Raw genomic sequence first — 26,458 nt, 5'->3', positions numbered from 1 at the left:
CCTTAGCAAGTAAAAGGGTCCTGGGACCAAAAAGTTGGAAAACAGCTCCTGTAAATTAAAGTTCACAAACTGGCTGGGAGGGGGCTAAATTTATGTCCTATAAATGTGTTTTATTTTGCTCACAAAGGTTTTTTGTTTGTAATTTGAATTGCTTGCTAACATTTAAAAACTGAGAGGAGAACTCACAGAAATCTAGGTCTCTAAATTTTCTAGGAAAAAAATTAGAAGCTCTCACAATACTGGGTGAATATTCCCCTGTGGCAACAATCAGTGTGTTCTGGCAGGCAGTGCTTTGGTGTACAGGCTGCTCTCCTCGTTTAGGTCATCTGCCTGGACAGTGCAGGCATATGAGTTTCAACCCCTGCTACAGTGATGGGGATTCTCTGAGAAGTTTTAAGCAGGAAGCAGGGTAGCTAGATATGTGTTTTGCATTAAAATCACAAATTAAAATTAAAACCACACTTCACAGCGTGAACTACTTATTGGAGGTTGTGAGGTCTGTGACAAGCTAAATGTTATGAGTCTTATCTAATGTCTGAAACACTAAGAAAAACTTGATGGCACCTTAGTAGCATGGAAGTTCCTTTCTAAACAGGCCACCTCTAGTCTGAGAAATAATGGCCAGATGGTTTCATGTGTGGCTTATGCTTCTTCAGCCACTCAGGGTGTATGATAAGGATACTTCTGTGGGAGCTGTATTAAAGCAGGAATGAATCAAATGTTTCCTATATTCGCTGGTATGTGGCATGCAAAAGACTTAGGGAAGCCATTTGGCAGCCAAGTTTTCACTTGTAGGTACTTATTAGATAATCTGGTCTATTAATTAATCAGTACTTTGTTAATATTGAGGAAACAATTACTAAAATTTACCTTCTCTTCAATCCATGATTCAATAGATGTTTTATTTCTGAGAATTATTTTCATCTGGAAATTAAATAGACAGTAAAATTTAATAGTGTGACTTTGGTTCATTTAAGATCATAATATTTGTAGTAACCCTATGAGATAGCTTTTATTACTCCATTCCACAGACAAAGATACCAAGGATGACAGAGGTTAGGTAACACAGTTAATATGTGGTGCATTTGACTCTAAAGTCTTTGTTTTTACCTACTACACTACTATGCCTCTCAATAAAAATGATCGGACCTACCCATAATCAAATCTGAATCTAGTATTTTAATCAAAATTCATGTCTTAAGTGTTATCTTCTGGGCAAGGCTTTCAGAGTATTACTAAAAATTGATAAATCCATTAAATCAGTATTTAAGTGTATTTTGCTATTAAAATCTTTTATTGCTATTTTTAATTAACTTTAAATTTGTGGTTATCTATTTATGACAAGCAACAGTGACTCATTTCAATCAACCTCAATGTTCTGCTTGCTAAAAAATCAAATGTATTCATCTTTATTATTCAATTTTCCTAGATATGACCAATTCCACATAGAGATTTTTACACTCCTAGATCTTAGTTTATTTCTAATATGATTCTGCCAGATCTTAGTTTATTTCTAATATGATTGTAATTAGAGGCATCTGAGGAAAAAATTTCAAAGAATTTGGTCCCAGGCTAGTAGAAAATATGAAGTATAAACATAATCAGCTTATTTTAAAACTAAGAACTCAAAATGGGTTGAGTGTTGCAGGGCCCTCAGGCCCAGCATTTCTAATTCTAAAAGAGTTTTTACATTCCCTTAAAGTCTGGCTGTGCCTTCAGTGTGGCACGGTAAAAACATCCCTGGACTAGGAGTCTTCATCATATTCTAAGGGCCTAGCACAATATGTAGCACACAGCAGGCCTTCGATGAACGAATAAATTAATTACATGAATGCAGTAAGGCATAAGAACTGTTCTTGGTCCCTTCAGAGCCAGGTCCTCCTACTTTGTGTTCTCATAGCAGTTTGTCCGTAGATCTATGATGTATGTATGGCCCTGTATTAGTTAATTGTTTACTATTAGTTGTCAGTTCCCTAAGGGCAGTAACCTCTTTATTTTCTGTATTGTAGCTTCAGAAATTAGCAGAGTGATTCATCACAGACTAGGCATTAAATAGCATCTAAATCATAGGATTGCTATGGAGATTAAATGAGCTAATACTGTGGTCCCCAACCCCCAGGGGCTACGGCCCAGTACTAGTCTGTGGCCTGTTAGGAACCAGGCTGCACATCTCTGCCTGAGCTCTGCACCACCACCCTTCCCCCACGCCCGACCTACAACACCCCACCCCCAACCCCCAGTCCATAGAAAAATTTTCTTCCATGAAAGCAGTCCCTGGTGCCAAAAAGGTTGGGGACCACTGAGCTAATGCATCTAAAGTGCCTAAAACAGTGCCTTGAACCTAAAGTGCTCAATGAATGTTAGCTATATTATTATGATTACCATCATAATTAAATGTACACTAAGATAACATTAATAATTATGTAATAATTAGTAAACTAAGTATATGAAAAGGTACTTTGGTAAGACATTTAACCTTTTTGAGAATTAATTATTCATCTGTAAGAAAAGGAAAATAGTGATACTCCTCTACTATACTCCAACCCTACAGCTGGGGTTGGTATAAAGGTCATGATAGATAAGACTATAAAGGTGAGAAGAGCTTTCTCAACTATAAAGTACTACATAACTCCAAGTTAACATTTTAAAAATTAAATCAATTACCTAGAAATTCTGGCAAAATTACTTCAAAACGATCTGACGAATACGGAGAAGATTAAATTAGTTACCTAATGAATAGCCAAATGTAATTTCCATTTCAAACAGCATGCTTAACATCAGTCTTTATCTCTTTCTCATTATAATCAGTCCCAACAACTTGACAACTTTTAGCTAGAGGTAACCAAGAAACCTACCTGGATAAAAAACAACATCCCAACAGCTATGGTTGTTCCTAAAGCTAATCCCAAGGCAAACAAGGTGGCAGCAAATGCAGCTAATCCAAACGGAACAATTGGAACAGGATCTCTCCGGGCTGCACTCATATCAATCTTTACTGTGTTCCACCCAAAGGAGAGCTATCAACAACGACAAAAGCACTCATTCAAAATACTTGGTTGTGGTAACTGGTCGGACTGTACTGTAACATTTAAAACAACTTGATCAAAAAGATGACAATTTAAAAAAAAAAAATGATGACAACTTGACACTGTGGCCAAAGCAAATAAAGCAAACATAGCTGTTTTTAATTAACACTGTGGCTTGAGCTCATAGTGATGTGCATTGTATCATTCTTAGTTTTCTCAAACATTACTTTTATTTCTTTGTTTCCTCATAAAATGTCAGGTAGACCCCACAAACATCAATATGCAGAAAGAACACTAGACCACATTTGGGTGAGGCAAAGACATAAAGTGTAACTATAATGTTTGTACCCTCACAAAACCCTGGAATAATAAATTAATAAAAAAAATAGACATCAGTCTAAACTGTAACCGTGTTTCCCATCTTCTTGCTATTCTGTATTTATAGTATTCTTCCATAGCAACAAGTACAGCCTAGAATTCAGTTGTTTCTGCCCTTATGTTTCACATCCATTGGTTATTAACCAAATGTAGGCAAAATATGGCCTGTAGATAGATGTGTACTGCCTGGACTGCACAATGTTTTAAAATACTCAAAGTTAGTTGCCAACATTTGAAAATCAGAAGAATTCACATAAACATCCAGATTTTCATATTTTTCTTAAAAAACTGAAAGCTCTAACATCACCAGGCTAAGATTCCCACACACCACAAACTGCATGATCAAATGTGGGTTGTGCTCTCCATGAAGGATTGGTATGTGGCAGTTTGTCACAGTCCCATCAGGCCTGTGTCCCTCGTTTACTTTCCAGGCCTCTTTAAGGGGTGTAATTTGTGACCCCTGAACTTTATTTCATGACCACTTGCCCATAAATCAACTCGATCTGGTTTAATCTATTTATATTTTCGGGTGTGCATCTGTCCCACAAGGTACCTTCCAGGGCACTGGAGTCAGAAACAAACAAAAGACTACAACTTGCCACAAGAACTGGATGAAAACAGAAAGCACCAGTGTTGTCTTTTTCTTTTTTGAGACAGAGTCTCACTTTGTTGCCCTGGCTAGAGTGAGTGCCATGGCGTCAGCCTAGCTCACAGGAACCTCAAACTCCTGGGCTCTAGCGATCCTTCTGCCTCAGCCTCCCGAGTAGCTGGGACTACAGGCATGCGCCACCATGCCCGGCTAATTTTTTCTATATATTTTTAGCTGTCCAATTAATTTCTTTCTATTTTTGGTAGAGACGGGGTCTTGCTCTTGCCCAGGCTGGTCTCGAACTCCTGAGCTCAAACAATCCGCCCGTCTCGGCTTCCCAGAGTGCTAGGATTACAGGCGTGAGCCACCGCGCCCGGCCAATGTTGTCTTTTTCTCTTTGCTCTTTTTTTCCTCTCACTATTCTTACCATAACTATTAAGTCTGAAGTTTAATAAATTACATACACAGTACTCAAATAATTATCAACTTCCACTAGAGCATGTAAGGTTAAGATTTCAGCACAAAATAATCTTTCCTCATCTTAAAGATTAAGTTTTAATGTTTTTTAAAAAGGAACCCACATAACAGTAAGCAAAGTTCTGTTTCCCCACCTAAATCACAGAAAGCTTATTTCCAAAAGGAACCTCTTAAATAATTTTGATAACAACCATTTAGTCTGGCATGAATGATTTCATAACAAACATTTTTACTTACCCGATTATAAAGCTGTGTGTACATAGTCATAACAAAAATGAAAGCAGCATGGATACAACCCAGTGGTGCTAAAAGGAGAAACAGTGTGAACGAAGCATGATTTTGGTAACCACAACAGTTGTTGATCCAAGGACAGTGATGGTCCATCTTCATCACACATCTAACAAGAAAAATTTACATGAAACATGAGGTAGAGAATCCTGTCTACTTTAAATAACTTTGGTCTTCAAAAGATCAAGCAAGGCCAGGCACAGTGGCTTACTCCTATAATCTTAGCACTCTGGAAGGCTGAGGTGGGAGGATCGCTTGAGGTCAAGAGTTAGAGACCAGCCTGAGCAAAAGCGAGATTCCGTCTCTACTAAAAAATAGAAAAAATTAGTCGGGTGTGGTGGTGCTCTCTTGTGGTCCCAACTACTCAGGAGGCTGAGGCAGGAGGATCGCTTGAGCCCAAGAACTTGAGGTTGCTGTGAGCTAGGTTGATGCATGGTACTTTAGCCCAGGCAACAGAGTAAGACTCTGCCTCAAAAAAAAAAAAGATCAAGCAAACAGGAATCCAGCATGTCCGTGAGTCATAGGGGAATTACACTTCATGGAACAAAAAGAAAAATCTTTATGAGCTTTTAAACAATTATGAACAGTGACTCCTTTCAAATTCTAAACAGCACAAGAAAGGGCAGGCTTTGTAATAGCATCTGAGGAAAACATGTCAGCTACAAGTGTATTTGTTTAAAGAAATTAGAGACTCAATATAAAGAAATCATGGTTCTCTGGTTTTCCTCTAGGGTGGAAATGTAGTAACTAGAGTGAACTACAATAGAGACTCAACAAAATCACTGATAAATCTCCATTGGAGTTGATGGGCCCAAACTAACACTTGTAACTTCCTTCCTTCCAGTTTTCATAGTATCCTTTAGATATGAAATCTCTGAACTAAGCAAGCTAACTCCAGAATAAAAGATGTGGTATAATAAGCAAAGTCTTATTGTGCTTCTGTTCCTTATTTTTGCTAGAAGAAAATGTCCTGGCCTCACATCAAACTTTATTTGCCTTCGATGGTTCTCTAAATTTCTTATTACTCAGTGATATAGCTGTTCACTAAAAAAGGTCCTAGCTTATTTCAAATTTTTAAATAGTGATTCAGTTTTCTTCCCATTAAGCTTTTGATATTAAAACACTTGTGATAATGGGCACCTGGATTCATTTATTAGATTTGTATGAAGTATAAATGTTTGTCCATAAGTAATGGGAAAAGCAGGTCTCCTTTATTATTTAGACACAACAAATTCAAAGTGAGTCAAGATTACAGTTGACAAACACAACTAATCCTGATATAGCAAACAAACTGAAGGTACAACTTTATACCCTGCTCTTGCAGGACAAAAGGCAAAGTAAATCTGTAATTTTCTAGAAAAATATTTTCATTTATAACAAAAAAGAATGAAATTTATTTATTATCTGGATTGATAATTTAGTGTAAAGTGAAGATTATGGACACAAGTATTTTGACAATATTTTTTATAGAGAGGCAACATTGCAGAGAATAAAACTAGGATTTATGAAGCAAAAGGAACAACAACAAAAAAAGCCCAGTAACAAGTTGAACAGCCTCCAATGAACAGCAAGAAAGACAGGTACCTGTTACACTTTCTGCAGTGATGTGAACGTGGTGCCTTGTATGCTTGGCAGACTTTACAATACTGGAGATACATGGTATCCTGAGAATTTTCCTTGGCAGCAAAATAGGAACAAAAATACATGAGATACCTGAACCCAAATAATAAGTCAGAATTTATAAATAAATGCCTTCCTATGGTATGATTTTCTTTTATGGGAGATAGGGAAGGATGGAATCTTACCTGCATCTCTAGTCCATTTATTTGAGCCAAAATATTTTTAAATAACAAATTTCTGGTAAGAACAGCATTGTTCTTCCAATTACCTAGAAGTCATTTTTAATTTCTCTTCCTCATTCCCACCCAAATCCATTGTCACTAGTTGGTCCTACTACCCCAAATCTTACTAGAATGGGAGGAGTTCGGAAAAAGGTAGTTGACAACTTGGCAAGTATTTTAAGAGTGGGAATTCAAGAATGAGTTGATACTCTTTCTGAAATCTGCCTCCTCCTTGATATTATCACTGTCACTCCCCCCTTCTGGGGACATTTTAATTACTTCTTAACTAGTTTCCTTTACTGTAGTTTCTCTCCAATCCAAAGCGTGTGTTATCAAAATAATATTCCCATAACAACTCTATGTCAGAACTCTGCTTGAAAACCTACAACAACTCCCTATAGTCCAACAGTTTCTCATATATTCAAGACCTTCCGTGATTTGCCTTTGTTTCAGCTTTCTCTGCACTACATAATCGTTTTTCCAGTCGCAGTGGACACAACGCTGTCCACTATTTCCGAACACGTGCTCCTACCATTCTCTCAACCTGAAACGCCCTCTTCTTCATGTCCTGTGGAAATTCCCACTCCTCCCTTAGGTCCCCAGCTATAAATGCTCAGTTCTTTTAACTTCGACAGCACTCACCACACTCCAGTTATTTGCACAAGTGCATTGGTTTCATTCCTAAGTTATAAGCTTTTTCAGAATATGAATGGTATCTTACCCATCTCTGTACTCATTTTGAATAGTACATAGCACACCATACATACCAGTGTTTCTCAAACTTTAACATACCTAAAAATCATCTGGGGACTTTGATAAAATAAAGATTCTAATTAAGTAGATCTGGAGTAGAGTCCAAGATTCTGCATTTCTAACAAGCTACCAGGTGATGTCCCTCAGGAGGAAACATGGACATTCATAAGCATAAACTTTCTAACAATTTTTAAGAAGCCATAAATTGATTCATACTATACTTCCCAATGTTATATTTTAACTGCAATGATTTTAAAACTTTATGACTTAAACCAGCAGTTTCTAAAGTATTTTTCTCAGTTCTGAGAAATGTTAATGTACATGAAAAAAGACCCTAGAGCTAAAGATACATTGTATGTGATAAACGGTGTTTCCTAAATTTTGGCCAGGGACCCACCCTAAACCTCACTTTTTTTTTTTTTTTTTTTTTAATGCAAGGTAAATATTCAATGAAATTGCTCTGGAAAGCACTAATTTGGATCAGTATTTTCAAACAGACATGACATAAATGCTCTGAGCATAAATGATCAGTGATTAGAATAATACACAGTCTTTACCAGGTAAAGAGTAGGCTGTATTTGATAGTAATGGTTAGTAGATAAGGCAAAAACTAAATATAGGATTATTATTAGAGTTCATTGTCTTAGGGAATCTTTTTCTTACCGGTTTCCACCCCAGAGGGACAAATCCAGGACCGACAAACATTGCATTGAAGTAATTATAAAGAATCATGACAGTCCAATTTATCAACATGATGAAATTCACACTTCCTCCAGTTGTATGTAAGGGCCAATACCACAACACAGAGTCAATCATGGCCATCGTAGAACATATTGCTATAACACCAAGGGCTATGATGGGACCCCAGTGACACAGTCTCTTTAATTCTTGGAGATTTTCAAACTTGATAACTGAGCAGAATGTACCCATTTTGGAGAGGAAGAACGCCTTCCTACTTTTAAATAGTTACAGATTTCCTTTTTCTGTGCACACATTTCCATGTGCCACAAGTCCATGTGTGTTCTTTAATTGTCATGCCTTCAAGTTGTCAAATGTTAATGCAGATTATGCCATTTTTCACTGGTAAGCACTCAAAAACCCTTAACTAGAAGAATCCAGTATCTTGCTTTGAAACAACCTAAAAAAAAAAATGAGAAAGTTCAGTAAAAAACTTTATTATATGCTGTATTTGTTAACTTCAACAAGCACCTAAACAAAAGCATCTCACAAGTGCATTACTTTGGGATGAGCGTTTTGTTGAACGTCAAAGAATTACTTTTGATTGTTCCAAAATACACTTAAAGTTTGAATGGCATGTAAACTGGATATATGATTCCAAAATAGTTGTTTTTTATCTTTCCTCCTCAGCTCAACTGTCCAACACTTCGTGATTGGTTTGAGAAGACAAAGAATTTTAGAGCTGGGAATCAGAGCTTTGGAGTTGATTCTAATCCAGCTTCCTTCTTCACAGAACAGAAATTGACTTAGAGAGGCTAAGCGATTAGACCAAGGTCACAAGCAACAGCTGAACCCAAAATAGAAGCCAAGTCATCGAACTCGCTTTAAGGAGTTTCAAACTGCCTCTTAGGAAGTCTCTTGAGTTAAGCCAAGCATGAGTCAGACATGGTCTACGCCATTTGCCTGCAGTTGCCCCCTAAACGTTAACATAACAGTTTATTTGGGGCAAAAGTAAAGAAGCGAGAGTGAAAACAAAGAAAGCAAGGAAAGGAGGGGAGGAGAAAAGGAGAAGGAGGGAGACGGGGTGTGAGTGAAATCATGACTAAAAGAGTGTAGGAGAAAGAACATGAATAAGATTTGAGGGGGCTGGGGGGGAAAAAAAAAAGAAGAAGAAAAGGAAGTGCCTCCGGGAGCGAGGGAGCGGGAAGGCAGGACAGCGAGCGCGGGGAAGATTTGTAGGGTATTTCTGACTGAGGATCTGAGATACATGGATAATAGACGTTCCCACGCAACAGATGCCCGCTGCCTTGTGCCTCAGTTTCCCGCCCGTGTTATGGAGCAGAGCGTTTAAAAGTAAATCCTCACTCAGGGAAGAAACATCCTGGCAATCAGGGTTGGTCTCAACATTCCGGAGACTGTGACCCCACTCTGGTGAGGAAGACCGCCAAAATCGTGGCTACTTCCCTGCCTCAACTCCCACCTCAGTCTGGTCCCTGGCGCCCGCTCCTCAGCCATCGCATATCCGGGGCGGCCTGGGCTCACCCGGAACAGATTTTCTCCTCCTGGGATGACTCCGTCTTGGAAACCTCAGTCCAGGGCAAGCGGAAAGCAAATCCTGGTTGCGGGAGGCTGGAATGCGGGGCCTGCCACGGCCGGTGCGTCTCTCCGCCAGCGCCCTCGCTGCTACTCTCCCGCTCAGGCACCCTGAGCAGTCTCCGTCACAGCCACTTCCGGGAGGTTTCCTCATCAAACTTTCCTCGGGAAGCAAGCTTCTGTGACCTGTAGCTTGGGGAGCCGGAGCCGTTTCCCAGAACACACAGGGGGGAAAATTGGTTCAGTGATCCCAGAGAACTCGTATGATTTTGGAGGCTTTTGCAGGGGCACGAATTGAGCCGTTTTTCCTTAGCGAACTGCTTAATCTTGAAGCCTGAGCGGAAAATAAAAAGCGCTCGCAGCCCAATTTCCGGAGGACCGAGATTGCGACGAACAACCAGGAAGCGAATGGGCTGGGAGCTGTCCCCGGTTCTCCGCTCTGCTCTCGAGGGCACTTCCAGGGTTCCCTGAGACGCGGCCCCCGGCCCCGCTCACGAGGCCCCTGCCCTGACCTAGGCTCTGACCCCCGACAGTCACTCCGCAGCAGCCATGTCGTCCGACTTCGAAGGCTATGAACAGGACTTCGCGGTGCTCACTGCAGAGATCACCAGCAAGATTGCGAGGGTCCCCCGACTCCCGCCTGGTGAGAACCTTGCCCCTGCCGGGCGGGGTGGTCCGGGGAGCGGTGAGGCTGGGGGCTGTGGAACGCGGTCTGAACGAGTGTGTCTCTGAGGCGCGAGGCAGGAGTGGGTGGTGTTGGCGGTCTCCCGGAGGGACGGGGCTTGACTTTGTTGAGGGTAAAGAGTGCAAGTTTGGTTGTGGGGTGGAGTCAAAAGAGCCTTCGGAATCTGAGCCATCTGGGTTTGAATCTTAACTCCATCTCCTTGTAACTTGTATAACCTTGAGGATGTTTCTCTGAATTGTAATTTTTCCATTTGTAAAATATAGAGATGTGTGTATTCAAAAAAAATGAATGAAAGTACGTAGATTACGGGTCTGCAATATATAGCAGCTTTGTTGTGTTGGTAATAATGTTCTTGTTATTATATGCAGCAAAATGGAGTTAAGAGCTAGGGTGCCTGGATTCAAATCCCAACTCTGTCACTTAGAAGTTATGCCCCTTAAGCAAGTTTCTTGACCTCTCTCAACTTCCCTTCTTGGTGAATGGGGAAATTGTACCTCTCTCATAGGGTTGTTGTGAAGATTAAATGATATAAAATGATACAATATATGTAAAGCCCTTTCTTGTGTGTTAGCTGCTGTTACCATTAGTATTTTTCACACTCCCACCCTTATTTCTTGTTTCTTGTCTTTCTTGGGGATTTATAACCCAATTTTATGTAAAACTTGGTACAGGATAATTATTTGCACTAAAAATTTTACATATCCTATTTGGAAATGTTTTTGTTTGTTTATTTTTGTGTTTAAGCACATCTTACTTTCCATTCTATACTGTCAGTCAACTATGTGGAGGTAGGAGCTGTGTCTCTGAATCCCTTGGCTTACTAGGGTCTCAGAAAAATGTTTAAGTGATTGAACAGTTGAATATAAATATGATATTTTGTGGCTTCTGTTTGTAAGGTGTTTCAGGATTTGTCATTCTGTAAGTACAGATTTAATTTGAGTAATTAGTTATGGATAAGATTTTTACTTTTTGCTTACTTAGGGAAATTGAACCATCATCTGGCTGCTAGACTTGGCCCTACCTTAGGTCTGGGGTATAAAGTACAGAAAAGGGGGTGCTCATTGTTCTGTGGACTGGTGGGCAACCTCACTTTCCCACCTTGTCAGTCAAGTCCTTGGTGCCAGCAATAATTTCTCCTGGACCTAAATTGTCATTCCTCTTTCCCTTTCCCTTACTTCCCCCAAAACTTAAATGTTTAAAAATAATTTTCTTTCTTTATTTCTTTGTTTTTCTTCCCCTCACCTATTTTCTGTTAATAGGGATATTTGCTTGAAGCCAGGATCTCTGAACTTACACCCCACTCATCTCCTGAAGTCCCAGTTAGTTCTGGAGGAGGTGGATGATGTCTTAAAGAGGTTAATGAGTCCAAGTAAGGGAACAAGAGGAGAGAACCAAGGTAGCATATACCACCGAGCTCTGCTGCCTCAGAGATTTTTGTGGCTCAAGTGGCTGATGGCCTCATCACTTCACGATACATCACCTCACCTCTTCAGTTCTGCTTTTCTCCACTGCCCAAGATCATCTTGATTTTTGTTGTCATTGTTATTGGAAACTAATTCCTTTGAATTGAGTCCCAGAGCCTCAGAATATCAGGACTTGTGGTTTAAATTGGATTTTTGCTCATTTATACTTTTAATTGTTTTGCCAGTGGAAACTTTTCTTTGTTTGGGCTAATAGCTTTTGTATTGGGAAGCTGTTTTACAAAGTAACAAAGTTATCCCTGGGTGCAAAGTTGTAAAAACTGTTTCCAAAGAAAACAGATTTTGTTACAGTTGAGTTTTTCTTGCCATTATATTTTAATATAACAATTCTTAACACATAGAAGAAAACCTTTGAATTAAGGACCTTAAAAATAAAGTCATGCCTCTCCTTAGCTGTAGTATAATATAAGGCCCAAACACAGCAGCTATGTTATAATTGAAAGAAGACAGCGTTGCTGGCATTGGAAAAATGCTTACTGATTTGGATAATTAAATGAATAGTTGTAACACTTAAAAGTACAGTGGTTTCCCTCTTAATAATGACTTGTGCTTGCTCCATTTATAATCTATTTCTAATTGATAAATAGAAAAAGATGAAAAAGTATGTCCATGTAGTTATGAATTTCAGATGTATGTCTGTGGATTAACAGAAATACAACCATGGCAAAAATAATATGATTAAAAGTAATTATATCTCTCACTGAGCATCTTAAGTGGTTGTGGTGTTCAGCTAAAATTGACCCAGAGAAGATAAACTGTGATTTACTTGAGTTAAGAAGGTTAAAAATTGGAGCAAACTTTCCAGCCAGAGCAGTTTATTCCCCACCATATTAACTTATTGAAATTGAAGTAGAGTGAGTAGATCTAGTCAAATGAACTTTACTCTCTGCTGTGCATGTTTGATGTATTAAAATGTTACTTCCCAAGAGAATAGGAAAGATTGAACATTTTAAAACTTTATTTTAAGAAAGAAATTTGATTGCTCTGTGATATGTTATAACAATAAAAAGATTTTGCTCTTAGACTAAAGTGTTGAATCTTAACTAATTTTAGTAATTGGACTGTTGAGATGGGTGAGTCCCTTAATTACTATTCTTATGGCACTATATTTGAAAATTGATTTTTAATGATTATTGTTTTGTGGCAAAGTCAGGAAGATGGATGAGCAGAAACCACAACTAATACTCTATTGTGAAGTTCCTTTTACTGACTGAGTTCCTAAGTGGGGGATGCTTTCCACTGGTGCAGAGGTTCCATTATATCAAGCAGGCTTCCTGAAGGATCTTAAACAAAGCGAGTTTTATTGCAATTAGTTGCTTACCTCACAATTCACAGAGAGACGAATGGTCTGTTGTGAATCCTATCACTTTGTGGCTATAGTCAGAAATGTACCAAGAAAGTATTATGGCAAAGCAGTTCAGACTCAGACATGGTATTAGATCTGTTTAGAGTCCCATTTCTGCTACTTACTAAATGTGCAATCGTGGGCAAATTTCTTGGCCTCTCTAGCCTGCCTCCTCCATCTGCAGAATGAGGGTAAGAGTTTCAACCTTACAGTGTTGCAAAAATCAAATGAAATAAAACACGTAACACGCTGGCACAGTTCATACTCAGAGAAAGTGCATGATAAACTAGCTAGTAGTGATACTGCTGCTGCTGCTCTGAAGATAATAGCTGATAGGATTAGCCAGGAACCCAGCTCTTCAGACTTTGTCATATTAATTGAACTCTTAAGGAAACCTTGAACTTCAATTCTTCCTTTCTGTGCCTAGAGTTAGGTGAATTTCTCTTGCTGAGTACCTACATTTCAAAGGAGGGGGGCAATCAGGGATTTTTGGATATGAAATTGGAATTGGGCTTTGAACGCAGGATATCAAGGAGGGAATCAGAGGAGAGAAGTGAGCATGGTGTGGGGCAAGGTGGGTGTCCTTTCTGAAGGAAAATGATCAAGTCCACTGGATTAGCTGTGCCGAGCCCTGGAGGATTGTCTCTTATACCACCTAGATTTAGCCATGTATGAATGAAGCCGTAAACATTGTCCTGTGATCCTTTCTTGCCTTTGCAAGGTGGTTGTAGTGAAAAAATTCAGAAGAGTCTACTTTTGTTGCGAATACTGTGGTTTGCTTAAAATATATATGGCTCTAGAGCTGTACTGTCTGCATGTAGCTATTGAGCACTTGAAATGTGGCTATTGCCACATTGAGAAATTATATTTTGGATATATTGGGTTAAATATTATTAAAACTTAAAACATTATTAAAACTAATTTCACTTGTTACTTCTTAAAATGCAGATACTAGAAGATTTAAAGTTACTTTTGTAGTTCGGTTGCTCTAGAGAGTTATAGTTGGAGGGATGGTGCCAGCCAGTCCTAACTGAGGAACTCACTGCCACCACAGTTTGCCCTGTGGCTACCTCACATTCAGCTTCTTGAACTGCTGGGCAACGTCCAACTTTTTCAGCTGAGCATATGGGAAAAATAGCCTTCAGCTGTTACAGATAGCCCAGTTATATCTTATTAAAAATTTGAGCATTTGCGGAGTTTTATTCATCTTTGAATAATATACACACATTTAAATGTGTGTATATATATATGTATACTTATAGATCTATATACTTTATGTTGTATGTGTGTGTGTGTGTATATATATATATATTGTTGAAGGGACCTCCCTCCCTTCAACAACTTAGTCAACCTAAGTAATGGCTTCATTTTTTTAAATAAACTTTTTATTTTAGAACAGTCTGAACTTTATAGAAAAATCACAGAGTGCAGAGAATCCCTATATACCCCATGCCCGTTTTCCCCTATTATTAGCATCTTACATTAATATGGAACATTTGTTACAGCTAGTGAGCCTGTATTGATACATTGTTATTAACTAAAGTCCATGCTTTATACAGATTTCCTTGGTTTTTAAAAAAATTTTTAAATTTTTTACCTAATGTCCTTTTACTAGTCCAGGATCCAAACCAGGATACTACAAAACATTTAGTAGTCATGGCTCCTTAGGCTCTTCTTGGCTGTGACAGTTTCTTAGACTGTCTTTGTTCTTTATTAGAAGAGTACTGGTCAGATATTTTCTATCTAGAGTACTCCCTCCATTGGGATTTGCTCCATGTTTTTCTCATTAAACTAGAGTTATAGATTATGAGGAAGAAGACCACAGAGGTGAAGCACCATTTTCATCACATCAGATCAAGAGCACATACTGTCAACGTGACTTTTTTTTTTTTTTTTTTTTGAGACAGAGTCTCACTGTGTTGCCTGGGCTAGAGTGCCGTGGCGTCATCCTAGCTCACAGCAACCTCAAACTTTTGGGCTGAAGCTATCCTTCTGCCTCAGCCTCCCGAGTAGCTGGGACTACAGGCATGTGCTACCATGCCCGGCTAATTTTTTCTATATATTTTTAGTTGTCCGATTAATTTCTTTCTAATTTTAGTAGAGACGGGGTCTCGCTCTTGCTCAGGCTGGTCTCGAACTCCTGAGCTCAAAACAATCCGCCCGCCTCGGCCTCCCAGAGTGCTAGGATTACAGGCATGAGCCACTGCACCTGGCCTCAACATGACTTATTACTACTGATGTTAACTTTAATCACCTGGCTGAGGTAGTGTTTGTCAGTTTCTCCACTGTAAAGTTCCTCTTTTCCTTGCTTTTCCATATTGTTTGGAAGAAAATCATATGCATAGCCTACACTTAAGAAAGTGGGAAGTTATGCTCTACCTTCTTGAAGGTGAGTATCTATATAAATTATTTGGAATTATCTATATGAGAGAGAATTCTCTATTCTTCATTTCTTTACTTAGTCTTTTATATTAGTATGGATTCATGCATATTTATTTTATCCGTTGTGTTATATTGCAGTACTGCTTTGTTTAGTTTGTTCATATTGTTCCAGCTTTGACAACTGAGAGCTTTTTCAGTTGGCTTCTGTCCTTTTGACATATCCCCATCATTGTGTCATTGTGGGTTTCTTTTTTTTTTTTTAGCATTTTCTTACTTTCTGGTACTATAAGATACTCCAGGACCATCTTGTATATTTCCTATTTCAGTCCTAGAATCAGCCATTTCTCCAAGGAGTACTGTTTCCTTTAATTGAAGAAGGGAATTAGAAACCAAGATCTGGACACTAACTAGGTGTGCTTGTTGCTACTGGGGTGTCGTTGCTTCTGGTACCTCTCGGCTGACAGAGCAAGGAAATTCATGTATATATATTAACCCATATATAAAAACATATCTATAAGTACTTGTATATGTAACCATTTATATATAGTAAGTTAAACATGAGTTCATACTGGTATCTCCAGCTCTAATCCATTATCACATGAATCATTCTAGAATGGCTTTAACATTAACCATTGTATGCCATGTTACACAGTATAGCATCAGTATCATATCAATTTTTAAATTCTATGTTCCTCTGTTAATGGTTTCATTCCATACTTCTTAGTATGTACATAATTTCTACAGCTAGTTTTATTTTAAAATGCCTACATTGTACAGTGACAGGCACCAGCAACTGAATTCAAGTGAGGCCTGACACTTTCACTGTATTTTATTGGGTGTGTTCAGTGCTAAGTACTTCTGTAAATATTGAGAAAGAATTGTACTATGCAAAGATTTGTGTATATGTCGGCACTAAGCACTTCTGTAAATATTGAGTAGGCAAGAAAAGATCATACTATGCTAAGACTTATGTGTATATCAGCACTTATCAAGCCTACATGCAACAAAAATTGGGGAGTTTGTTTATGTAGTACAATATAAATAGTACACATAGAAGTTAAGAGCTCAGTTCACAACAGACCCTGCTGAAATACCAGTTCTGTCATTTATTAGTTGTTTAACTTTGGAGAAATAATTTAATCTCTCTGAATTTGTTTACCTGCCTGAGAATGGGATAATCATAGTATCTCCAAAGGATTGTTTTAAGGATTGACTATGATAATGTTAAAGACGGAATGTCATGCACAATAGTCATAGCTGTTGGTTACAAAAGTCTGAATCCTAGGAACATGCCATTTGTAAAGTGGATGTCTTCGGGGTGGTCAGAATGAAATTCTTGGGAATTACATGGGAATGCTGCCAGGTTACCACAACTTAGTGTTGGTAGGTATTTCCAAGGGAATCTAATTCAATCTGTCCTTCCTTCCTTCTTACTTTCCTTTCTTCCTTCCTTCTCTCCTTCCTTCTTCATTCTTTCCTCCTAAATCATGACTTTTCAAATTCTTGTCTTCTTAAAAATATGAAGAACACTGTAAGCACCAATCAAAAATTGTCTCAGTTCCATCATTATTTTTGACAGCACCCTGATGAAATGGATTTTATGAAAAAATGATCTACTTGTATTACTCCACCTCTATTCCAACTGAATTATTTTTTTCATGAAGGGAAACTTGTCATTTCAGGTAGGAAGATTTGCCCCAGTCCTCATTGATAGAGTTTTTCTTTTCTTCAATTTCTCTGTGTGTTAAAAATATTTTACTGAATGCTAAGCCTGATCAATTCATTCAGTAAGTACGTAGTGACCCCTACCAGATACGCCTCTCTGTGCTAAATACAAGGTGGGACAAAAATGTATCAAGAGTGGTCTCTGCCTTCAAAGAGCTGGAGATGAGGCTGAAAAGGAGACTACAGAACCTAATTTCTAATGATTATCAGGCCCCCTAGAGCAGAGCAAAGAGGAATTCAAAGGAGATAAGGTCACATCTCAGGAGCTTTCCTGGACAGATAGGTGGGGTTTGGACAGAAAGAAATGGGGAAAGACAATATTATAAGAGGTTGCAATAAATGGGCACAGTGGACATCTGTTGCACCCAGAATCCTCCATTGTATCTTTGGATATCAGCACCTCAATTTTCCATTGAGGAACTACTTAAACCCCGTTACTTAAGTCTTGGTGGAACTGACAAGCTGCCGTACCTTCTTCAGGTCAAGAGGTAAACATGTTACCCAAATGAGGACATTTGTAGAATTTTTGCCAGGAATTTGAATTTTGATCAGAGTGAACCAGGGAGAGAAAATGTTAGAACTGCTTAACACTCTTCTTTAGTAGAGGCTGTCGGTGAGTTCTTGCTTCCTTGGTGCCCTGAGCCACTCCTGATACTGTGTTTCCCAAGCTAGGTGGCTCATTTTTTTTCTCATCAACTCTGTGAGTCACCCCACGTTATTCTAATAAATTCTCTTTTTTGGCTTACGTTAGCCAGAATCACTTCTATTGCATTCAACCAAAGAACCCTAAATGGTAGCTTAATAAAGATTTAGAGAAGAAAACGAGATTTGTTTGGGTAGTAATGAACAGTCTATGTAGTTAGTATGTAGAGTACATAGTGGCAAACTCGTAGTTGGAAATAAAGTTGGAAAGACTGCTTGGGTCTGGAATGTGGCAAGCCTTGACTGCTAGGCTCAAGTGATCCAAAAGAAGCCAAATTTTAGGAGGAATAAATGGGGGAGGGGCAGACATGGAGACAGCAAAACCAAGGTGGTTAGTAACGTAGCTTCTTTTGTAAATTCTTATCTTGTCCTTCATTATTTATTTAATTGACCATTGTTTTTCGAGAACTGATTGTATGTGCCAGGCTCAGTGCTGGCATAGGACTACAAAGATGATTAAGGCTTGGCTCCTGTCTTCCCAGAGCTCCCAAGATGAAAGGTTAATCAGACCTGTTCATATGAGAGATAAATAATTAGGATTATGTAACAGTTATAGGTGTTTTATGTAAGAGAAAGTGATTAACTCTTTTGTTGGGTTAGGAAAGGCTTTAAAGGAGTAGTGATTTCTGAAGAGAGTTTTAAATAGCAATTTGCCAGGTGGTCTTGGTAGAGATGTGCATAAGCATTTGGGATTAAAGGTCCTGGAAATATAACAGGTTAGAGATGAAGATTTAGGATCATAAATACATAATATGATAGTTTAAAAATGCATGAAATTACCCAGAGACATAGACAATAGTCATAAAAGAAGAAAAACAAGGACTGAACTCTAAGGAACACCAACAGTTAAAAGATGGGCTGAAAAATGCAGTGCCCAGCAGAGGACATGGAGATGGGAGTGAATGTTTAGGAGAGTCAAAAATCACAAATCACAAATCAGTGTGTCATGGAAGCCAGGAGAGGAGAGAGTTACCAGATGGGAGGAGCAAAGTATCAGAAGTCACAAGATTAAATAAAAATAGGACCAAAGAATGTCTATTAGTTTGGGCAAAGGAAAGCTTATTAATCTTAGGGAGAGTCATTTCCAGAGGAATAGTGAAGGCAGGAGCTCGCTCACAGGGAGTGGATGGGAGATGAGGAAGGCAAACACAGTCTACTCTTGCTTTGAAGAAAATTGGCTGTGGACGAAAGGAGAGGGATATTAGCAAAGGGCAATGCAAGTCAAAGGAGGTTTCCTTCTTTGTTTTGTTTTGTTTTGTTAATGAAAAAACTGATGCATATTAGTCCTGGAGGTCCATGGCATGGATTTTCCTAAGGACTTAATACCTTAAAGAAAACAAGATGTTCCTTCTGATAAGTAAATACACAATCTCACTCTTGATCCAAAATGGGCTTGTCTCATTTTGCATTCTACTCTATCAGAAAAATACAGTACTATTCTAGTATAACTGTAGGGAGATGTTAGAAGGATTGAAATGTGCCAGAAACAAATAAATTTGGGATCATATATTAAAGTTTTAATTTGGCCATATATAGATTTAGCCTTTTCAAGGAAGGGAAATTAAGCTGAATTCTAATTTCAAATGTTTATTTTTCTTAGGGAGAAATATTTAGAGTATACACACAATACCTTATATGACAGCCCCTCCGCTCAATTTGAGGGTAACAAAGGGAAGGGTTTGGGGTTAGCAGAATCTAATTATTATTCCAGTAAAATAATAATTTCTACTAAAGATTCCCACTTATGATTGACTATCCTTCTAAAGGACTGGTCAACTAGTTAGGTATTGTACCCATTTCAAGCTATGTGGCTTTTCTAGTCTGTTCTGTTAGTCTCATTAGGTTCCATATGACATAAACCCGATTTTAAATAAAGAAAAATAATTTTTTTTGGCTCAAGAAACCAAACTGTGATAAAGTCAAGTTTTATAAAGTCAAGCCATTTCAGTTATTTAGAACTAGTAACTAACTATATCTATTTCTCTATCTGTCAGCTTTGTTTCTTTTAATGTGGTTATTATTATTTATATTCTTTAGTAGAGACAGGATCTTGCTATGTTGCCCAGGCTGGTCTCAAACCCCTGGGCTCAAGTGATCCTCCCAGCCTTCCAAAGTGCTGGGTTTATAGGCCTGAGCCACCAGCCAGCTTTGTTTCTTTTAAATGCAGTCTTCACTTTCAACCACGGCAAACTTGCTTTCTTTTTGGAGCTAGTCCAACGGATGCCAACAGCTTCTAGGCTCACGTTCTCATTACCAGGAGAGAGGAAAAGACTTTCCTCTTGCTCTAGAGCTTTGATTGGTCTCCTTGGGTCATATACCTATCTTACTCCATGTCCCCCAGACCAGTGTGGCCAGAAGGATTGAGCTACTAAGATTAGTCCAGCTAGGATGAGATGCCCATCATTTGCCAACTCACTGTGACCAAAGAGGCAGGGTCATATAAGGAGATAGCATTTTCCATTGCCCTGCTTATTGCGGAAAGAGGGTCTTCAAAGAGTGGGGGCTTTTGCCTAAGAAGAGAAAGGTGCTAGGCAGACAAAACCATAAATATTCAATAAGTTTGATTGGTACATGACTTAGTTGGGGTAAGTGAACAGATGGGTGGATTGATTTGAAATGAGGATATGGGAAAGTTTTCTGAAATTATCTGCCAGGACATACCTGTCCTAGAGAAGGGGATTACAGTTGGGTTATAACTTGATTCCAATAGAGTTTAAATAAACCACATACAGACTTAGCACTTTACAATTTAAAAGTAATTTCACTTGCATCAAGCTTATTTGAGCTAAAAATAATCCAGGAGATATTTTTTATTTCCATTTTGGAGAATATAGACTAAGTCTCAGAAAGAAATATTTCTTGCCCAGGATCCCATAACTAGTAAAATAGTGTCTTTGGGTTTGGAATCAGTAGTCCTGACTTCAAATATTTCTTCCATTACACTCGATTTTTAATGCTACTGAAAACACAAGTTTCTTAAGGCTTATAAATTCTTGCCTAGTTTTAGGAAATGTTTTGTATTTGTCTTTAAAATTTCACTAATAAATCAGTTATTCCCTATTTATTAAAGTTACAACTCATGCCACCACTAAATCTGCTATTGTTGACATAGTCTCTCCTAAAGAACAAATAATTTTTAGTCTCTCTTAAAAATGTATAGCATTTCTTAATAATTAGGTACTCTTTAGGGTTGCGTATTTCCAGATAGCCTAGAATCGATGGCTTGAAGTGGTTTCTAATCCACCAAAGAATGATAGGGTCTTTTGCCTTATTCTCTAATCTGATTGACCAGAAAGGACAAAAGTATATAAAAATAGAGGTTTTTAAATATTAAATTTATTCATATCCTTTGCAATTTCTTGATATTATTGTTTGTTTCAGATGAGAAGAAACAGATGGTTGCAAATGTGGAGAAACAGCTTGAAGAAGCAAAAGAACTGGTATGTACAGACTTACTAAGGTATTTTTACATGCAACCAGAGCCATTCAAGCTAATGCCTTCCTCTAGCCTATTTTATACACTGTGGAAATTTGAAACATTACTGATTAGTATTTTGCAATTCAGAATTTATCAGTTTTTAAATTGAGAATTTAATAGCTTCTTGGGCTTTTATTTTTAATAAAGGTGATTCATTGTTTACCTCTATTATTCATTCATAATACCTATAAATAGCTAATGTTGGATAAAGGTATACTGGGTACCAGATACTGGGTTAAGCATATTACTTGCTTTATAATATTTAATTTTCTCAAATGTCCTGTGGGACAAGTATTATTTGTCAGAAACTATAAAGGATCTTATATTTTTCCCCTACATGCAAGCTAACAAGTGATCTTACCATAGTTTCATGGATGCTTATAGAAGACATGAGACTCCTAAGTCAGAGAAAGAAGACTTTTATTACTCACGGCAAAAGCAACTGCCAGAGTGTCAGCCTGGTTCTATCAGTTCCCTGAGTCTCAATTTCCATAGTAGTGATGCAGGTGGGCCTGGGTGTATGCTTACAAAAATAGTAGAATACCTTATAGGAGTGGAACAGAGAGCCTGGGAAATGTGCCACTTTATCGCAGCCTGAAAGCAAGGCTGTTCTTTGTCAAAGAGTCATACATTATTTCCTTCTGCAAGGTTGCTCCCTGCAAATACAACCCTGTGAAATGGCTTAGGCAGAGTGCTCAGGACTTGGCATTCTTGGCATACTCAACAAGACATGTAGGAGCATGAAAGAACCTTGGTGGAGTGATTCCCAGCACTGCTTTTACCCTGTTTTGCAGATGGGGAAACTGGGGTTTAGAAAGATTTAGTAACTTGTTTGAGGTCCCATACCCTGTTAAGTAGTGGAGTAAAGATTTGTATCTGGATATGCTAAACCCAGAGCTCTAGCTCATCCACCCCTTTTTTATATAAATAAATTCATAAATTAGGGAGCAAAAAAGTACTAAAAAGTATCGTGTTCTAATTTTTGCTTTTAAAAGCCAAGTATTAACAAGTATGACTGTACTTGTTACTGTGCATTGTGGCCTTAAATGAGTGTGTTTCTTTTCTAACTACGGAAGGGTATTACTTGGTATTCCTTCAGTACTACTTACTGATATCCTTAGGACAGTTTCCCAAACTGTGTTTCTGTTAACTGATATTACCTGTTTGGACAAGTCTGGGAAACTATAGCTTAAACAGAGTAGGGGGTTGGGGTCATTTTTGGTGGTTTTCTATGGAACCTTCTTGAACCCTTAAGTAGACTAAAAGACATGACTCTCCAAGAAAGGACCACAGAGAGCAACTAGAGACTGTAGCATTTCCCAGGCTTATTTGACTTAGTAATATTTGTTAGCAAGACCATACATGAGGGCTGCTGCTTTGCAGGGGTATTAAAGAGCAGGTGGTAGTTGTTCCCCATCGCACAGTAGACATTTCCTCTGTGTCTTCAGTGCTGAGGCTTGGAGCTTCTCTGTCACTGGTTCTTTTCTGGCCATCAGGATGTCTGATGTGCTCCATACCCTGTAAGGTCCACTCTGGTCTCTACTTGCTGCTTTCACTGTCTCTACGGTGGCAGCTTTACCTTTAATCTCCAGGGTGTCTAATGTTTGCCTGTCTTTTGAAAGTTGTTTTGGTTTTTAAATACTTTTCTCCTTACTTTCTTTTCTTTTTCTGTGCAACTGCTTTCTCATGCTTCCTGGCCTTCATGTAAAAAAGACTGACTTTTACATGCCAGTGTAGCCACTCAGTACACTTCTTTCACCTGGTTCGCGGGATACTTGTAAATAGTACAACTGGTCAGTTCTTTGGATCTTGAGTTGACCTTGTTTTGTTGCTGAGTTCTCAGGAGCAGCTTTTTTGCTGTCAAAATCTGTTTTGGTTTATTTGGTTGCCTTCTTCTGGAGATGTTCTGTTTGAGTGACGATGTTAGAAAGCTGGTCTCCTGATAGCCAAGGTTTTACTGTAAAAAGAATATAAAATATAACTCCCTCATGGAGTTTATAGTTATCTTCAGTTATTTACTAATATAAAGAGTTTTGTCCAAGATATATGTGTCTATTTGTTTAAAATGACCAGAAAGCTGATTTACTTTATTCTAATGACATCCTTATTAAGGACACTGTTTGTTATATTACATACTGTCCTTTTGATGAGGATCCCGGGGGAAAAACTTCTTTTTTTTTGACTGTTAGGATTAATTGTGTTTCTGCTAAACAATTGGTTTGTATTAATCTCCTGGACACTGCACATCTTGTAATTATTTTGTCTTCCATCTATGTCGGCCATATAAATGTTGTGACAACATAGAACAAGTGCGTATTAGCTTTATTCCTGATTGCATTTTAAGTGCTTGTTGTGTGTTTCCTTTTTCTTTCCTACCTACTTTTAATTTAGTTTTATGTCCATGTAAAATGCCTTAAACAAAAATAAATATACTTAGCTCTCAGATTTTTTTTTTAAGAGACAGTGTCTTGCTCTGTCGCCCAGGCTGGAGTGCAGTGGCATGATCATTCTCACTGCAACCTACAACTCCTGGGCTCAAGCGATCCTCCCACCTTGGCCTCCCAAAGCACTGGGATTACAGGTGCACCTGGCCAACTCTCAGATTTTAATTTATATACATGAACTTTTGTAATTATTTTTCTAGATGATCCTGTTCACCCTGTTAGAGTGAAGTACTTGATGATTTCAGAGAGGTGCTTTAAATAATTACCTTGCTAAGTGACGATTTAATTTGTTGGTACCTCACATTTATGTTGAAACATGTCAGTAATTTAAATGATTATTATTTAAATCAAGGCTAATTAAAATTTTTTGTCTTTATAAAAATTGAGGCCTGTTAATTAAAATGTGATTGTCTGGTTTATCTATATCCTACTATAGTTATTAAGTGTCAATTACTGAATAATAAGAATTTTATTAGTAATAAGCCTATACTACTCATGGAAATAATTTCATTAGATTGCTTTAAAAGGTAGAACACATGGCAACATTTTTGCATGTGATTTTATCAAACATGGCCTGGCCAATTTGTTGTTGTTACTGCTTTTTATTTTTTAATGCCAAGTACAAGTAGCTATTTCTGGTACTTTGTGTAGTGCTTGCTGTATTTCTTTTTCATCATTAGTAATCATCATTACTATAGTTAGCATTAATCTAGTGATTACCAAGCAAGAGATAGTATTCTAAGAACATTATAGGAATTAAGACATTTAATTTTCACAGCTGCATTCGGAAAGAGATACTATTTTAGAAATGAGGAAAAATAAGGCACAGAGATGTTAAGAAACCTGCTTAAGTTTCCATGACCAGTAAGTCGTGGAGCCTGTGATGTGAATGTAGGAGTCTGACTCCAAAGCCTGTGTTCTGAGCCATTATGGTATCTCTGCATTACCACCCATTAAGTTCCCACAGGTTGTATCCAAAGTGTTATGTGATGATAGGTTGTTAAAAAAAAAAAAGTGCCCTGCTGTGATTTTAGTGAACTGTGTGTAATTTAGCATATTACTATATCCATTTAACTTTATATCAACATGGTTATAAAGTGTCAGGAGTTAGGCTGGAGGTTGAGATCACATGTTGGTTGTTATGGGATTTTCCTAGTTAGAAAATACTTTCCGTAAGAACTTACATCAAATGACTAAGGCTGGGCTGATGTTTCATGGATTAACCACAGGAAATAATGGCTGAGTTTATCTTCCCACAGTTCTGGAGGTTCATGGTCAGAAGATAAGACCAGGTTGGACTGAATGATGGGCTATTCCAAGGATATTGAAATCAAAATTATTGCGAATGTTTGGATTAATGCATATGTTTTAAAAGAAATTCTCGACTAAGTAAGCACTTGGGCTTACAAAATTAGGCACAAAAGTAGTTCTAATGTTATTTAATCATTCAGCACCCTGGGTCTGATTCCTCAACCTGGTACATTTAGTACCCTGAGCCTGGTTCCTCAGCTATAAAATAAGGAATTGGAATTAAATCCTTTCAGCTCTGAACATTTGGTCAAATAAAGAATAAACATATGGTTTAAATCACATTTTTCTTTCCCTTCTAGCTTGAACAGATGGATCTGGAAGTCCGAGAGATACCACCCCAAAGTCGAGGAATGTATAGCAACAGAATGAGAAGCTACAAGCAAGAAATGGGAAAACTTGAAACAGATTTTGTGAGTCAGATTTCATCTTTTGTCATGTTTCCTGATTTTTAAACTGAATTTTCACTTACGTTTTTTATTGTTTCCTCCTCACAGCTCAATCAACACTAAATGCATAGTCTTTAGGGGCTCGTGTAAGAGATAAGCAACAGCTTCCAATGTTTATGAATTGGGGATCTAAAAATGGTTATAGAAATAGCTAATGATGGAATTTAAGGTACATTGGATTCATCACTCACAAATAGATTCAAATCATGTGGTCCTTTGAGTCTGAATAATATTTATTGGCATTGGTATTGGAATTTATTAGAATTTTGAAACCAAGTTTCTGGCCTTACAGGATTTTCAGCCTTTAAGATGCAGCCCAGGTTTTATTGTAAAAAGAATATAAAATATAGCTCCCACATGGAGTTTACAGTCATCTTTAGTTATTTACCAATGTAAAGAGGCTTTTATGTTTGCAGCCTCTAGACTCAGGGGCTCATGAATCTCCTAGAAGTCCAATCTATATGTTGGAAGCATGTTTCTATGTGTGTTTTTTCCTTAACTGAGCTCTGTAGATTTCATTAGGGTCTCAAGAGGATATATTATGCCCTTCCCCCCAAAAAGATAAAAAGAACTACTTTCAATTAATAATTTATATGAAATTCCTTCAACTGATTGCCCATGAGAATATTTAGCTTTCTTTTCCAGTGTATCCAGCTTTCAACTCTATTCACTTTATAGCAAATTTAAGAATATAAATTTAAAGGCACAATGTTAAAGTTGTTAGTTATTAGAAATTAATAGGAGTGGAAAATATACAGCTGAGCAATTCTACTTCTGGTTATATATCCAAAAGAATTAAAAACAGAGTCTTGAGGAGAGATTTGCACATCCATGTT

The 26,458-nt window shown here is 37.9% G+C and overlaps 2 protein-coding genes across 3 annotated transcripts in view; one reads left to right on the top strand and one right to left on the bottom strand.

The window, feature by feature from the left end:
* Positions 1-9,746, bottom strand: part of ZDHHC6 (zinc finger, DHHC-type containing 6) — a 17,313-nt gene extending 7,567 nt beyond the window's left edge. The window contains exons 1-6 of one of the 2 annotated variants that reach the window (XM_012663896.1): positions 9,573-9,746; positions 8,016-8,490; positions 6,343-6,434; positions 4,708-4,867; positions 2,856-3,017; positions 871-924 (exon numbers count right to left, since the gene is read on the bottom strand). In XM_012663896.1, the coding sequence (XP_012519350.1) occupies positions 871-924; positions 2,856-3,017; positions 4,708-4,867; positions 6,343-6,434; positions 8,016-8,282 (735 nt within the window). In that variant the 5' untranslated portion in view covers positions 8,283-8,490; positions 9,573-9,746. Of the gene's footprint in view, positions 1-870; positions 925-2,855; positions 3,018-4,707; positions 4,868-6,342; positions 6,435-8,015; positions 8,491-9,510 lie in introns of both variants that reach the window. The other variant, XM_012663895.1, reaches the window with a different exon arrangement.
* Positions 9,747-9,994: 248 nt separating this feature from the next.
* Positions 9,995-26,458, top strand: part of VTI1A (vesicle transport through interaction with t-SNAREs 1A) — a 415,426-nt gene continuing 398,962 nt past the window's right edge. The window contains exons 1-3 of the mRNA XM_012663894.1: positions 9,995-10,266; positions 21,325-21,383; positions 25,476-25,586. Of these exons, the coding sequence (XP_012519348.1) occupies positions 10,173-10,266; positions 21,325-21,383; positions 25,476-25,586 (264 nt within the window). The 5' untranslated portion in view covers positions 9,995-10,172. The remainder of the gene's footprint in view (positions 10,267-21,324; positions 21,384-25,475; positions 25,587-26,458) is intronic.

Source organism: Propithecus coquereli, unplaced genomic scaffold, assembly GCF_000956105.1.
Source record: "Propithecus coquereli isolate 6110/MARCELLA unplaced genomic scaffold, Pcoq_1.0 Scaffold84, whole genome shotgun sequence".
Lineage (NCBI taxonomy): Eukaryota > Metazoa > Chordata > Mammalia > Primates > Indriidae > Propithecus > Propithecus coquereli.
This window is presented reverse-complemented; position numbering and strand designations above follow the sequence as displayed.